This window comes from Tyto alba, unplaced genomic scaffold, assembly GCF_018691265.1.
Source record: "Tyto alba isolate M040663 unplaced genomic scaffold, T.alba_DEE_v4.0 Super-Scaffold_5, whole genome shotgun sequence".
Taxonomy (NCBI): Eukaryota; Metazoa; Chordata; class Aves; order Strigiformes; family Tytonidae; genus Tyto; species Tyto alba.
In genome coordinates this window covers 7,405,988-7,418,918 of record NW_024881326.1, presented here as the reverse complement: position 1 = coordinate 7,418,918, position 12,931 = coordinate 7,405,988, and the positions used below count along the sequence as shown (strand labels likewise).

The 12,931-nt window shown below is 45.3% G+C and overlaps 1 protein-coding gene and 1 long non-coding RNA gene across 8 annotated transcripts in view; one reads left to right on the top strand and one right to left on the bottom strand.

Annotated features, from left to right (window-relative positions):
- Positions 1-464: 464 nt before the first annotated feature.
- Positions 465-12,931, bottom strand: part of SEPTIN6 (septin 6) — a 32,384-nt gene continuing 19,917 nt past the window's right edge. Inside the window, exons 6-11 of one of the 7 annotated variants that reach the window (XR_006166921.1) lie at positions 10,633-10,729; positions 10,195-10,363; positions 9,556-9,688; positions 8,693-8,883; positions 2,580-2,991; positions 465-1,438 (exon numbers count right to left, since the gene is read on the bottom strand). Coding sequence is in view for 6 of the 7 variants with exons in the window: in XM_042807108.1 (XP_042663042.1) it covers positions 2,967-2,991; positions 8,693-8,883; positions 9,556-9,688; positions 10,195-10,363; positions 10,633-10,729 (615 nt within the window). In the remaining variant the exon portion in view is untranslated. Of the gene's footprint in view, positions 2,992-3,042; positions 4,151-6,681; positions 6,726-8,692; positions 8,884-9,555; positions 9,689-10,194; positions 10,364-10,632; positions 10,730-12,931 lie in introns of those variants that run through there. The other 6 variants (XM_042807114.1, XM_042807111.1, XM_042807110.1 and 3 more) reach the window with 6 other exon arrangements.
- Positions 1,989-3,285, top strand: LOC122154828. Its single transcript, XR_006166922.1, has 2 exons — positions 1,989-2,021; positions 2,175-3,285. It is a non-coding gene; the product is annotated as an uncharacterized LOC122154828 (long non-coding RNA).

The following is a 12,931-nucleotide window of genomic DNA, read 5'->3' as shown; positions in this document are numbered from 1 at the left end:
CGGCGGGGACGGCCGACCCCCGGCCTGCCCTGAGCCCGGCGCTAGGTGCGGCCCCCGCAGCTCCTCCCCGCCCGACGCTGGGTTGGAGGCGGCCGAGGCCTTTCCCCCGCCTCACCAAGGGGTCTCCCCGCGGGGCTCGCCCCAGGCCGAGCCCCCCCCCGGACGCTGGCGGGAAAGAGGCAGCGTAGCGCCCGGTGCCGAGCCGCGGTTACCGGGGCGGGGGCTCTCGGCGGGTGGTGGTAGCGCCGGGAGGGGACGCTTTAGCCCCAGAGGGCGGGAAATCGCCATCAGAACCGCGCACCCGCCCTGAACGCGCGGGTTGTTTTTATTTCCAGTGACCATCCGAAGCCCTTCGACACAGCAGCCCCAGCCCCCGGCTGACCGGAGCAGAGCTCGCCCCGTTGCACCGGCTCCTTCGGCCGCGGGCCGGACGCAGGAGCAGCAAGCACGACAGCACGCACGCAGGCTTTCGTATTTTTTATTTAAAATTTACATTAAAGTTAGAAAGGTATCAGCCTAAACAGTGCTGGTTCTTCAGTGTGTCTCGTGTAAATATATATATATAACTCGGTGCGGTTCTCGCGCGCTTGCACTTGTAAAAAGGAAACAAAACCAGGAGGGGGAAGAGAAGATCGCAGCTCGGAAAAGCATGCGGTGAGCAACCCAGGGCAGGAGGGAGGAGTGGGAAGTGTGAGGGCTGGCTCCAACACGCCCTGGGGACACGGCCCCCTGCTCACGGGGCACTGGGATGGATCGCTATTATTATACCAGCTGTCAGCATCGCCTCTCCCTTCTAATACTGCTAATTTTTTTCTAACTTTAAAGAACAAGATGAGGTTTAGGTAGGGAAGAAAAAAAAAAAACAGTACCACTCGACCCACGTCTACCAGCCACTGGAGCTTATTTAATAAGGTGGGGAGACACAGGAGGACACCAATGAAAACACACAGTTCTTCTTACTTTATTTCTTTGTTAAATATTTTGTGGCTGCCAACAGAGCAAATTGCACCATGTTTATGTTTCCTTTTACTCTGCACAGTTTCCAAACCCAGACAACAGCTTATTGAAAATATTCCTTAGGCTTCACACCCCATGGAAGCCCGTGACATTTATATTAATAAAGACAAAATTAGAAAAAAAATATGCCCATAACAATGTTTGAAAATGTATTCGCTACATCATTAGTCCAAACACCACATTTCTGTTGCTCTTCAAAATTCCAAGTAAACAGTTTGCCCGCATTACCCTGTCTTGTCACACAAATTACAAGACACTTCAATTTTAGATACCATGCAAGTCAGTAAAAGAGCTTCTTTCCCAGACACTAACACTGAAGATTTGTTCCCCCCCTCCCCAGACATAAGACCCTTAAACTCTTCTAGAAGTGGCAGTCTTCTCCTCAGACCCAGTGCAGCTGGCGAAGACAGATTAAAAAAAGCTACAGAGAGAGAAAAGGGAAAAAAGAGATAAAAACCAGAAGATTAGCAAAAAAGAGAAAGACATTCAAAAAGCAGGAAAAAGAGATGCAACATGAAAACAGCCAACAGAGAAGAGATGGAACCTTGTGGTACCTCAAGTACTTCAAGGAAATGACACAAGTAACAATGTTTTTTCTTTAAAGTCTTTAAATAAAAAGTTTGCATAACTTTAAATAACATTCTAATAAGGCAAATGGTCAGGAAGAACAGCCAGTGACCTGCTGTATGGTAAAAAAAAAAAAAAAGCCACATTAAATGGCTCTTTTAGCTGATAATCTAGAAATCATTGACAGACTGATGTTGACTGGTTTTGGGAGCAGGCCGACATTCGACAGTAGAGGAGGAAGTAAATACTCAAAATATTTTAACTTGCTTTAAAAAGAAAAAGAAAACCAACCAGAAATCAAAGACTTTTATGGGAAATAAAATTGTATTTATGAAGAAACAAATATACCTGAGAAAATACATTGCAATCAAGAGTTTTAACTGCCTTGACTGCTGGAAACAGGCCAGACAGTCATCTGATCTGGGTTACTGCATAAGGTTTGCTGCTGCCGTGAGCAGCTGGCCAGACTAACGTTTTATGCAGAAACTCTTTGTGAGGCTTTAGCATCATCCAGACTACCTTTCGGGTAAAATTCTCAGCAGCAGCTTGCACTAAAAAAACAGCATTAGCTATCACAGCTAGGGTCCGAGGTGTGCTTATCTTCCAAAAATCCACAATTTGAAGGGTTTTTGTTGAAACTATTTGTCAGCATGCATCCTGATCTTTCAGCAGGGTCAGGACGTGTGGATTCACCCACATACAGAGACCTCAGTGTGCACACAGGGCGACTGAAGGACCAGCGTCACAACAAGCAAGGCCAAAATGGAAATGAGCATTGCATGCTAGTTTTCAGGTAGCATGAATTAGCAAAAGAAAAAATAAAAGCAAACAAAAAAAGATAGATGATGTCATGAAAATGACACCAAGTATAAAGAGAAAAGAGCTTTTTTAACTCTCAACTGTGTGATAATTAAACTAAGGTGGTGGTGTCATTTTAACGTCACCAATAAATACATTTAAACTGCATTGTTATTTTGCCAGCAAAAATAACTCACAGAACTTATTTCCACATCCCTTATTTATCTGGGTGGAGAGGGACCAGGAGAAAGGGGAATCCATTAATTGTGTGGGGAAAAAAAAAGAAAAAAAAAAAGAAAAAAAAAAAGAAAAAAAAAAGAAAAAAAAAAAGAAAAAAAAAAAAAAAGAAAGATTGTAGGATTTAAAGTTGCAGCATCCAAAACCTTGTCAGGACTAATTTTACATTGTTTAATAAAAGCAATAACCACCAGTACATAGTAAAGACAGAATCACAATTAGGATATAGGAGAGAGCAAGGGTAAAACCATGGAAAGGTCACAGCTGAAATGCTGTCACGTTTTTTTAGACCCTCCGATTTAACAAGTAAATGAAGGTCCATTCCAGCCCACTGTATTCAGGGGTAATTACTCAGTACAGAGCCATGGGTTACTGTAAAAGAAGGGCAAAGAAAACAAAAAACGAAGTAAATGTTAACCAGAATTCACTGTCTGATGAAGTCTTTATTTAAAAACAAAACTCATCCAGAAATACACAGAGAAGACACCTGTGGGCAAACCACAGTTGCACTTGGCCAGAGTGAACTCCTGGCCCCAGTGAGCAAAACACCCTCCTTTTTAGTGCAAATCTTGCTGTAAAACAAGGCTTTTGCTGAATAGAAAATATAAGAAGCAACCTGCCAGCATCTGTAGACTTCTAAACAGATGCCAAATAAAAAAAAATAAAGGTAATACTTTTTGCATTAAAACCAAAAATCGTTGGAATCACTGAGAAGAAAGTCAAAGAAACATCATCATCTTTCTTCACAAACACTGATATGTACAGCAAGGTGACCAGCTTTCCCTGAGATTGGATCCAGGATGTGCATCCAGGCCAGCACACTGAGAGGGAGACAAGGCAAGAGATCCTTCGTGACCCCTGCAGCATTCAGAGAATACTTAGTTGCAAACCGTGGATCCAAGTTTGAGAATCCCCTGAGCCTGGGGACTAGAGGTCTGGACTCAGGCCCACGCTTGTGAGGATGCCAAGTTTTGCAAAAAGTCCTTTAAACTTATTTGAGTCACACACGGCAGCACAGGGGCGGCGGGTAACGAGGGGTTAGATACAGCAAATTAAAAAGGGGAGAGGGCAGCCAGTCTCTTGACACAGCACGTCCCACCCCCCAGCAGCATCGGGTTGCATTCACAGCGGTCCCACGACAGGGGCTAAATGCACAACACCAAGCAGCTGCACGCTCTGACCATGCAGCCCTCGCACAAAATGGAGGGAGAGACAAAAAGATGAGCAACCGAGAAGAGGGGACGCTAGCCCGGCGAGCGCTCGGCAGCCTGCTACTGCCCAAAGGGGAAGAGGTATCGGCAATGAGCATCTCTTGCCAGTTCCACGTAGGCTATTGCTGAGTTCTTCACAAGAACAACCATAACCCAGAACAGCCAGGGGTGCGGACTCTTGCTTAAAACAAAACGGTGAGCGCAGGAAGGGAGCAATGAGTAAAGGTGAGCAAACAGGCACAATGGCATAGCTGCGTGTTAACCGAATGTGGGGGCATTCGCTTCTGGTGTGAAGGGAAAGGTTCTACAGGAAACCCGAACTGAAAATGAAAGAAAAAGGCAGATTAATGGTTTTATGGATTAATGACAAAAAACCAAAATAAGAATATAAATGTTTCCTAACACACACACACACACACACACAAAATGTTGCTAAGTGTTAATAAGGTTTAATTTGATTACAAAACATGCTTTATGCAGACACACACATGCATACACACACACACTCAGCAGTGGGATGAACCAAATTTATTTTCTACAACAATCCTTTCACAGTTTTGCAAGCTACAGAGCTCGCCAACTGTGACTTGTTTGTATCCTTGCAAAACAGTAGAGCCCTGCAATACTTTATGGATCAATATGGAGAGTATTCTTCTGAATTCTGGAAAAGTACCATATATACATATTTAATTTAGCAAGGACAAATGCCCATTGAAAAAGGCACTGTCTGCATTTGTATAGTGGGAACAAAGAACTTCATTTGATTCAAAGCCCAGCACACAACAGTGTACAGTTATGAGGACTGCCAAAAGCAATCCAAAACCAACAAAAATCAGTAATGCTCACTCTAACTGCACTTTAGCCGTGCCTTCGTACTCAGCACCAGAATGAACACTGTTATTCTTTGAGCTTATTTTTCCACATTCAGAGCCTGATAAGCAGAGAATTGTTCTTGTCATTGTTTTACAGTTACCACTGGCAGCAGAGATATTCATTCAACTGGACTGCTCAAGACCACTGCAAGCTGCAGTTCGAGTCAGTGCAAGACCCTTCTGAAGCTCTTCTGTTAAGTGGAACATCCCATTGAAATTAAATTCAAATGCCTTTCACTGGCAGCATAACGTTTACTTGCTTTTCCATTTCCCTTGGTGGAGCTAAGAGGGAAGGAATCCTGGAATCAACTGTTCCCTATTTAAGGGCAGACCGTAAGTTAGTTTGGACTGTATCCTGGAGAGAATGTAAATCCTAGTTTTGTCTGCAGGGAAGGGTGGACTTGAGGCTGAGTTTTTAGGGTGATTTATAGTTAGGTGGTACTGTTCTGACAGGTCCATTCTCTGAGAGGCCTGTGCACCTCAGCCTGGGGTGCTGTCACACTTGCCTTGGATAATAAGTATTGCTGCTCTGTCAAGAAACAAGACATTCCTGTGAGAGCTTGCTTTTTTCTCTCACCAGAGAATCAACAGCAAATTAAAAAGGCTCAATTAAACACACTCAACCTAGCTATGAATAGACCACTGTCATTAGGAGTTTAAATAATAACCTTAATGAGGATGCTGCTCTCTGGCCAGGCAGGTGCATTTCTTACACAGCTTTGTTTAAACAAGCCTTCATTTTACAATAGATGCTGGCACTTCACACTGCAGACACTTGATTATGGCCGCGTTTGTTAACTCTTTCAGGCAACTTTATCTGTTCCACAAGCCTGCCCATGACTATGTGGCCACCTTACATCCCTGTTCACATGAAGGCAGAGGCACTCTGGACAGAGTCACGGCAACAGGAGCAGAGCAGACTCAGAGCATAACATCACTGATGGGGCTCTGCTCCAGTGGGAAACTCCACACCTTGGCAAAACTCCTTGGAAACTCAGATGCTGGCGTTATTCAGGGGTAAAGTGCTCTGGCAGGCTTTCTGGACACATCTTGAATACAGTCCTCTTCTACCACTAGCCTCACCCTTACCGTGGGCACACTTGGCACGGCTCCCAGAAGCGTGGATGTCTGTCTCTCTGCTACAGCTGAACACCCAATCCATGGGTGACACATCTGAATTTTTAAAATGTCATAAAGTCTCTCAGTCTATCTTCAGAGCCTTCATTATCTGCTAAATGCTCAGCCCGTTATCTCTTGTGGTTTTGGACAATCCACCATCATCAATCAGCAGGTGAATATTGGTTTGGTTACTCAGCAGTAGCTTCTCTAATGCCCCCTCATACATACACACACACTCGTACACATGAACAGTCTGGTGATTCTCTGGTGCTTTGGGACAAAGGAAAGCTCTAGGTTTGGCAGATTTTACCATCTGTTAGTATGTGAAGGGGAGGATAGAAACTAGTCTTGCATCCATCTTCACCTGCACTGTAACCACAAGTTAACACTACAACTTGGAGGGGTGGGAGGAAAGGAAGAGAAAGGGAAAAGACATTTTCATGGCTAGCTGGGTTCCATCATCAGCACCACATCTCCATAGCAATTGTTGCCATAGTATCAACATGGCCCACATGGTTAAAAAATGTATTTCTAAGGGAGATGGAATAAAGAAAACGGAGCCAACAAAGTGCTGGGAAGGTTTAAAAGGAACAAGACCTAATCCTTATTTCTCTACATGTCATGTCCTAATACCAAGTCTCTCTGCATTTTACTTCGCAGAATCTTTAAACACAAACTTAATTGCATCCTTTTTCTACATCTGCATATGTAGAGAGAGACTGGTAGAGGATGTATAGCAAGTGTGAAAGCAGAGGAAGACAGCGATAATACTTAGAGGCTTCTGGACTTGCACAGGGTCTGCTTTTTTAGAAACTGTAACTGATCCCACTGTGAGGTCTGTATTAGTTAAGGACGCTTACCAGGACAATATGCCTCATGCACCATGCAGCCAAACAGCAGCTAACTGTAAAACAGCATACATTTAAGAGCTAATAATGATGACAATGAGGTAACAAAAAAAAAAAAAAAAAAGAAAAAAAAAACACAACAGAAACCAAGTCATGATTAGTGCAAATTACAAAGCTCGTGTTTAAGAGAGTCACCTGTGAAAGAAAAAGGCTAGTGTACTGTCAGCCACTACTAAACACGATACAATTAAGCTACAGCTTGTGAAATTCATGGATTGTTAGAGATATTTATGATCTAAATATGGAAATTAATTATTAATGACAATTGGAGAAGTTACAGAGTAAAGAAAGCAGCACCATTTCTAACACAGCTATTTTCCTGGAGGAGAGAGAGGCCTCCTAACACCTTCCCAAGCCTTACTCAAGCACTGACCTATTTCTTTCATGGTGTTTCCTGTGCCTTTCTGTGTCCTTAACTGTCAAAGACAGTACCAATGCTTTTCCACATGAATGTGCTTGGTGTCAAGGAGCTCTTTTGAAGTCAGAACTGCTTCTAGAAACAAGAGTGTGACTTGGGCCACAGCAACTAATTGCTCACACTACAGAGCATGTTGTCCCCCTTTTCTGCATTCTTGACCCCGATTGATCTCAGGGCTGAAGTCTGCAGTCCTCAATGTGCAGATGTCTGAGGGCTCTACGCATGAAAGAACTCAGCTGTGTATTCCTCACAGTCCAGGCTGGGGAGAGAAGTCTGTCCCTAGTCAGTCTGTCTCTTCAGTATGTAAATATATTAAAACCCACTGAAGGTAATTCAAAAGAGCAAATAAAAATATGCAGTGGAAAAAGGAACGGACAAGTGAGGAAAGGGCAGCACTAGTTGCTCATCGCAAAAGAATGTTGACATTGAAGCAGCTCCAGCTCAACACTAAAAAGACTAAATCAGGATCTTGTTCTACTTATTGGGTTTTTCCTCTCCTGTCTCATTTGACTCTGAGCTTAACAGTCAAGGGCTATTTTCTCTGACAAACTCTCCTGTCAGCTCTTTGGGCACATACCATATTGTTTATATTAACACCACTTTTCCATGTATTTAAGACTGTATAGTGCAGGCAAGATTTACTCTGGATTTGCCCCAGGGATGTGCAGAGAGGGGATTATGGCAGTGGTATAGAAACCAGACCCTTCTTTATCTGTGCACCACACTTTGTACATAGGCTAAGGTGGCACAGCACTCTGTTTTGGGAAATGTACCACACTGAGAAGAGAAGGAACTGCTCATTGCTAGGTGAACAGGAAGGACTGTTTCAGCTGTACATATGGATCCTCTTGAGCAACTGCAGAGCATTAGGAGCCTGGCAGATGGCACAGATCACAGGACCCTGAGGAGGGGCTGGATCCTGTCACACCAGTCCCTGGGATGGGGGACTCCTGCTGAAGCCATGGAGTATCTCTCACTGTTCTTGTGGAAGGCAAAAAGCTGATCTAGGCCTGGAGAGAAGTACTAGCACTAACAAGGAGCTATGACCTGTCCTCTCATTTTGCAGCCTTACATTTTGCAGGTTCCAGAATTCAAAACTATTAGTCTCCCTGAATTATTTCCACAGTATAAGCTCTTTGCCAACCCAAACACTTAAGACCCTGTGACAGGACACGCTTCTCTCTGGGGGTACTGAGACATGCCTGCTACCCACACCCTAGCCTTGGCAGCCAATACTGTTCTGCTTCATTACAAGTACTGACAAACCAAGGGAGGAGCACAGAATCTTGGTGAATAAAAAAAAGTTCATCCTCTCCCATGCTGTCAGGAAGCAATGAGGGAGGTTAGCACCACTACCTGCTCTTCAGGATGACAGCTAAAGGTAAAATGCTTCCAGATACTGCTCAGCCTTACTAGGGATTAAAACTGGCTGAAAACCTTCCCTTGATAAGGACTGGCTAGGTTGAAAGAGAGATATGAACACCCAGAAAAACAGTAAAGGAGAACCATTACCAAAAAGCAAATACCACTGGGTTAGCAACTTACTTTTTTCTTTCCTTATCTCTTTTAAGAGTTTGCGATCCTCCAGCCTGCTGAGCCTGAGACTGGAGCAGTTCAGCTGCTGTCTTCCTTTGTTTAAATGCATTTACTTCATCATCCAGAGACTTCTTCTTATCCTCTAGCTTCTTTTTTTCATCCTGATGTAACTTCTTTAAGCGATCAAACTTTTCATGCAGCTAGAGGGAAAGGAGAAAGGTGAGCAGGACCCAGCACTACCAGATATTCTGTTCACAGGAAAAGAGAAAGATGGAAGCATCCCATGAGATCTGAGCCTGCAAGTTTCTGTTGGTTTCTACATCACTTCCAGACCCCTGAGCTGACACTGCGTAGACGAGTGCAGGGAACAATCTCCTTCCACAGGAGCTTACAAACCAGGCAGTGTTCTAGTGATGCACTATTGCACAGATTAACAATAGAGGATTGGGAAAGTATAATCATAAAAAAATTTTAATCCACTTCCAGGGGTCTCTGCCTTATTCCTCTTTAAAGGTCAGTATATTAATGGATTTTTCACAATGCTAAGGGAGTTGTAGGGGTATATTTTTTATATAAAAAAGCTTATATCAGGGGCTATTTCTCCTCTTGAATTTTGCCACACTGCAACCCTTCATCAGAATCAAGACTATGGCACTTTCATGGTGCAGTAAGTTGTATACTACAGGCACTGTGATCTAGTTTTGTCCTACAGGATGAACACCTTAATGTCCCCAGGACCTCAAGTAAAATTTAGACTTCTTGATAAGAAAGTCCTAAACCACACTCTGCAGAAAGTGCTTTGGCAGCAGCTACCTACTCAGGAGTGGATCTATCACTCACAACCATGAAGAGACAAGTACCGCAGTCTTCACCTCTTTTTCAGCCTCCTTCAGCTCCGCTTCTTTTTCCTTGACCCTCTGGACAAACATTTGCCTCATGGCCTCTTCTTTTTTCTGCAATTCCCCTAGAAACTCATTTCTTTTTGCTTCATAAGTTTCTTGTAAGCTAAAAAGAAAGGAAAGTCCAGTGATTTGACTTGAAATAAACTCTGCTTCCCTTGAACCTCCGAAATCAGGCCCTCACCATGAATACTGCTTGCCGGCAGCACATTTGCTACTTACCCACCCACACGTGCCCAGGGTCTTCTTTATCCAACCGTTTTTGGGGTCTGTAAGCTATTGCACTTTTCTGTATGTTGAGTGTTGGGCAATTCAAAGAGGCCAACCGGCAACACACACTATTTCACAGCGACACTGCTGCATCTCTGCAGCACAAACATTTCTACTCCTATACTTGCAGTTTCACAGTCAATCCTGCACACACTGTCTGTGTTTTTACCTTCTCTCACTCAGCCAGCACCTTTGCTGAAGTCTGGATTTATCTAACCTGGCGGGTTTTCTTGCTGCATTGGTTCTTTACATGCTCTCTTGAGGACACACACATACACACACGCGTGCAGTGCATCCAACAATGCCTCCCTTGAGCCTTCCTGTCTCCTCCAGGGATCCCACCTGAAGGGTTTGCTGTCTGGATCAGTGTCCTTGAAACCCATCTCTTCCAGTTTACATCGCCGGTACAGCTCATAGTGGCGCGTGTGGGTCTGTTCGCGAAGGTCTTCCATGTTCACACGGATCAACATCTCCCGCAGCTTCACAAAGTCACAGTGAGCTTCATTCTCCACTGTAAGAAGACATGATAAGGAGTAAGATGAGGGCAGAAACAAAGGTCTCTTCCCACATTCCCCACCTGTCTAGTCCTCCAGCAGGCTTAACAGACCTTCCGAGCAGAGAAAACTGTCACTGTAGGCCTGATGACACAAGGATTTAACAAATGATAATTCCCAGTGAGATACTAACGTCCAGCAGGCCCTTACTCCTCTTATGAGAGTCCACTGCCTCGTGGCAGAAGTGCCACCACTCACTCCATGAAAATCCCAGGGCTCAACTCACCCTGCACTGTGCCCCAGGGGTACTGACGAGCTTTCATCATTTTGTTTCCTATTTTCAGCTCCTCCGTGCTCCCGATCACTGCAAATGGCAAGTGGGCCTGGAACACATTTAATGACACCCACGTTAGTCCCTCTCAACTCTGGCTGACTTGCCAGCACACAGAGATTAGCATAGCCACTGAGCAAGACAGTCATTACGCACACGCTAATCTCAGGGAGTCTAGTCACTGGCCACTAGCCCAAGACAAGGAGGGAGAAGGGAGGGTCCTTTTTGGAAACCTTGTTAGTGCTACCACTCTATATCCTCTACCTGACTGATCCTCCCAGCCACAGGGTCTCAGGTGAGGTGAGCCAGTGCAAGACTAGCATCAGAATGACAGCTTGAACAACGTGCTGCGCGGCTCTGACTGCGGTGCTGTCCCGGGGGCTTGCCGTGGCTGAGGAGAACATCTGCACAAGCACAGAAGCAATAAGAGGTCTTGGAGCCTTCTTGATTTTATCCCACACACACACACACTTCCTCAGCTCACACTGGAGCACAAGACAACTCGCTCTATTGAATCATGAGACCAAAGTCCTTCCTTCACTCGCAGAGTAACAGCTCTTTCCTCCCTGCCTGCTTCACGCCTGGTGAGGAAGGGCTGAACGTGTCCCTTCGTGTCCCTTCGTTGGGTCAGCCTCCCTGTCCGTGTGTGCCCCGAGGTCTGCCCCAGGCTGAGCTGGGGAGGACTCTGCACTTCCTGGGGCTGTGCTGAGCCTGCTCCGTGCTAATGCTCCATAGTGCCTCACACTTCCTGCAGCTGTGTTGGGGCTCACCCTCAGCACCCCCCTCTCCCAAGTCCTGCAGCACTCCTTTATCAAAACTGGTTCTGAAAAACCCAAAGGAGTGCCAACGGCTTTATAGAATCCTCATGACTGTGATGCTACACGCAGCTGCTGCTAGATGGCTGCATAGCTAGAGGACAAAGGAGGCCAAATCCAGGGACCACACACGTGAAGAGGGAGCCTAGAGACGGCAGAGCAAAGCTGTACTGCTAGCTCAGCTGTACCTTGTTACACTCTTCAAGCCGAGACACACACTCTACAGAGTAGTTGTTACAAGTACCTGAAGGCTGACTAAGAACAAGAGGGATTTGCTTGTCAAAAACTCAGAAATAAAACCCAGTCACTTCTTAGTAAAGAAGGTATTTTTTGCCTGCCGCAGAGAGTCTAAGAGACTCACCAAGTGCAAGCTCAGCAGAGTTGGAACAGAAACACTCCCAACACCTCTCTAGGCTCAGAAGACCTCAACTTATACACCCCTCATTCCCCAAACTCTGGTAGGCAAGAAAACCTCCCAGACACTACTACTGTACTTTGCTGCATTTATCTGTTGTGCAATAAGTGAGATCTTTCCCCACCTCCGCTTGCTCCTGGGAACTATATTGCACTCTGTCAAGCTGCAAAGAAGTCAAGTGCAAGGTTTCAGCACTTAAAAATAAAGTTGCCAGCTCCCTGCACCCACCCCTTCTGCTGAGTTTTGTGCAGTGACATTTGTTAGCTAGAGCTTTTGATGTGCACTGAGTTCTGGGCAATTAAAGGGGCCCCAGGAAAACAACTATATGGAAGATCAGCGAACTTGGATTGCTCTCAAGAGCAGCTAATGAAGTTTTTAATTCCACAGGTTATTTGAAAACTTGGACAAATTCATGACAGCCGGCACAAGTGAAAGATTTCAGATATTATGTTTTCTGCTTTCAGAGTGTGGCTCATGCACTCAAACTGCAAATACTGCAAAACCGCCTGCAAGCACTCACAAAGATGGGCTCTTCAGCTTTTATTCCTTGGCCTCCCAGCTCTTGCAGGGGACACATGCAGACTAAGTGAGGCTGGTGGTCAGTCTGAGGGGGCCATCCTGAGCCATGCAGAGGCTCTGTGCACTGGGGCCTCCAGAGTCACATTTGCAGTCGCGCCGCCATGCCAGCGCCCAGAGGGACACAAGCCAGCATGGAGCCATGCCTGCTCTGTGTGGGGTAAGTTCCCTTCAGGAGAGGCCAAGCAACAGAAAAGGGAAAGTGGTCTCCCATGCTGAAGGAATCTGATTTTTCAGCAGAAGGCTGCCTAATTGCAAAGGACAGGGGATGGATACAAAACACTGGAGGGGAAGGAAACAAAGGTGTCTCAACTGAACAGCCTCCATACCACAACATGAGGGAAACTCCCCTAGCCGGCTTTCAAAGGAATAATTTGCTGCCTCCTTTCTACCAGCTGTAGTTTTTCCTGTCTTTCAAGACAGGCCACATTCAAGCAGCAGCACTATC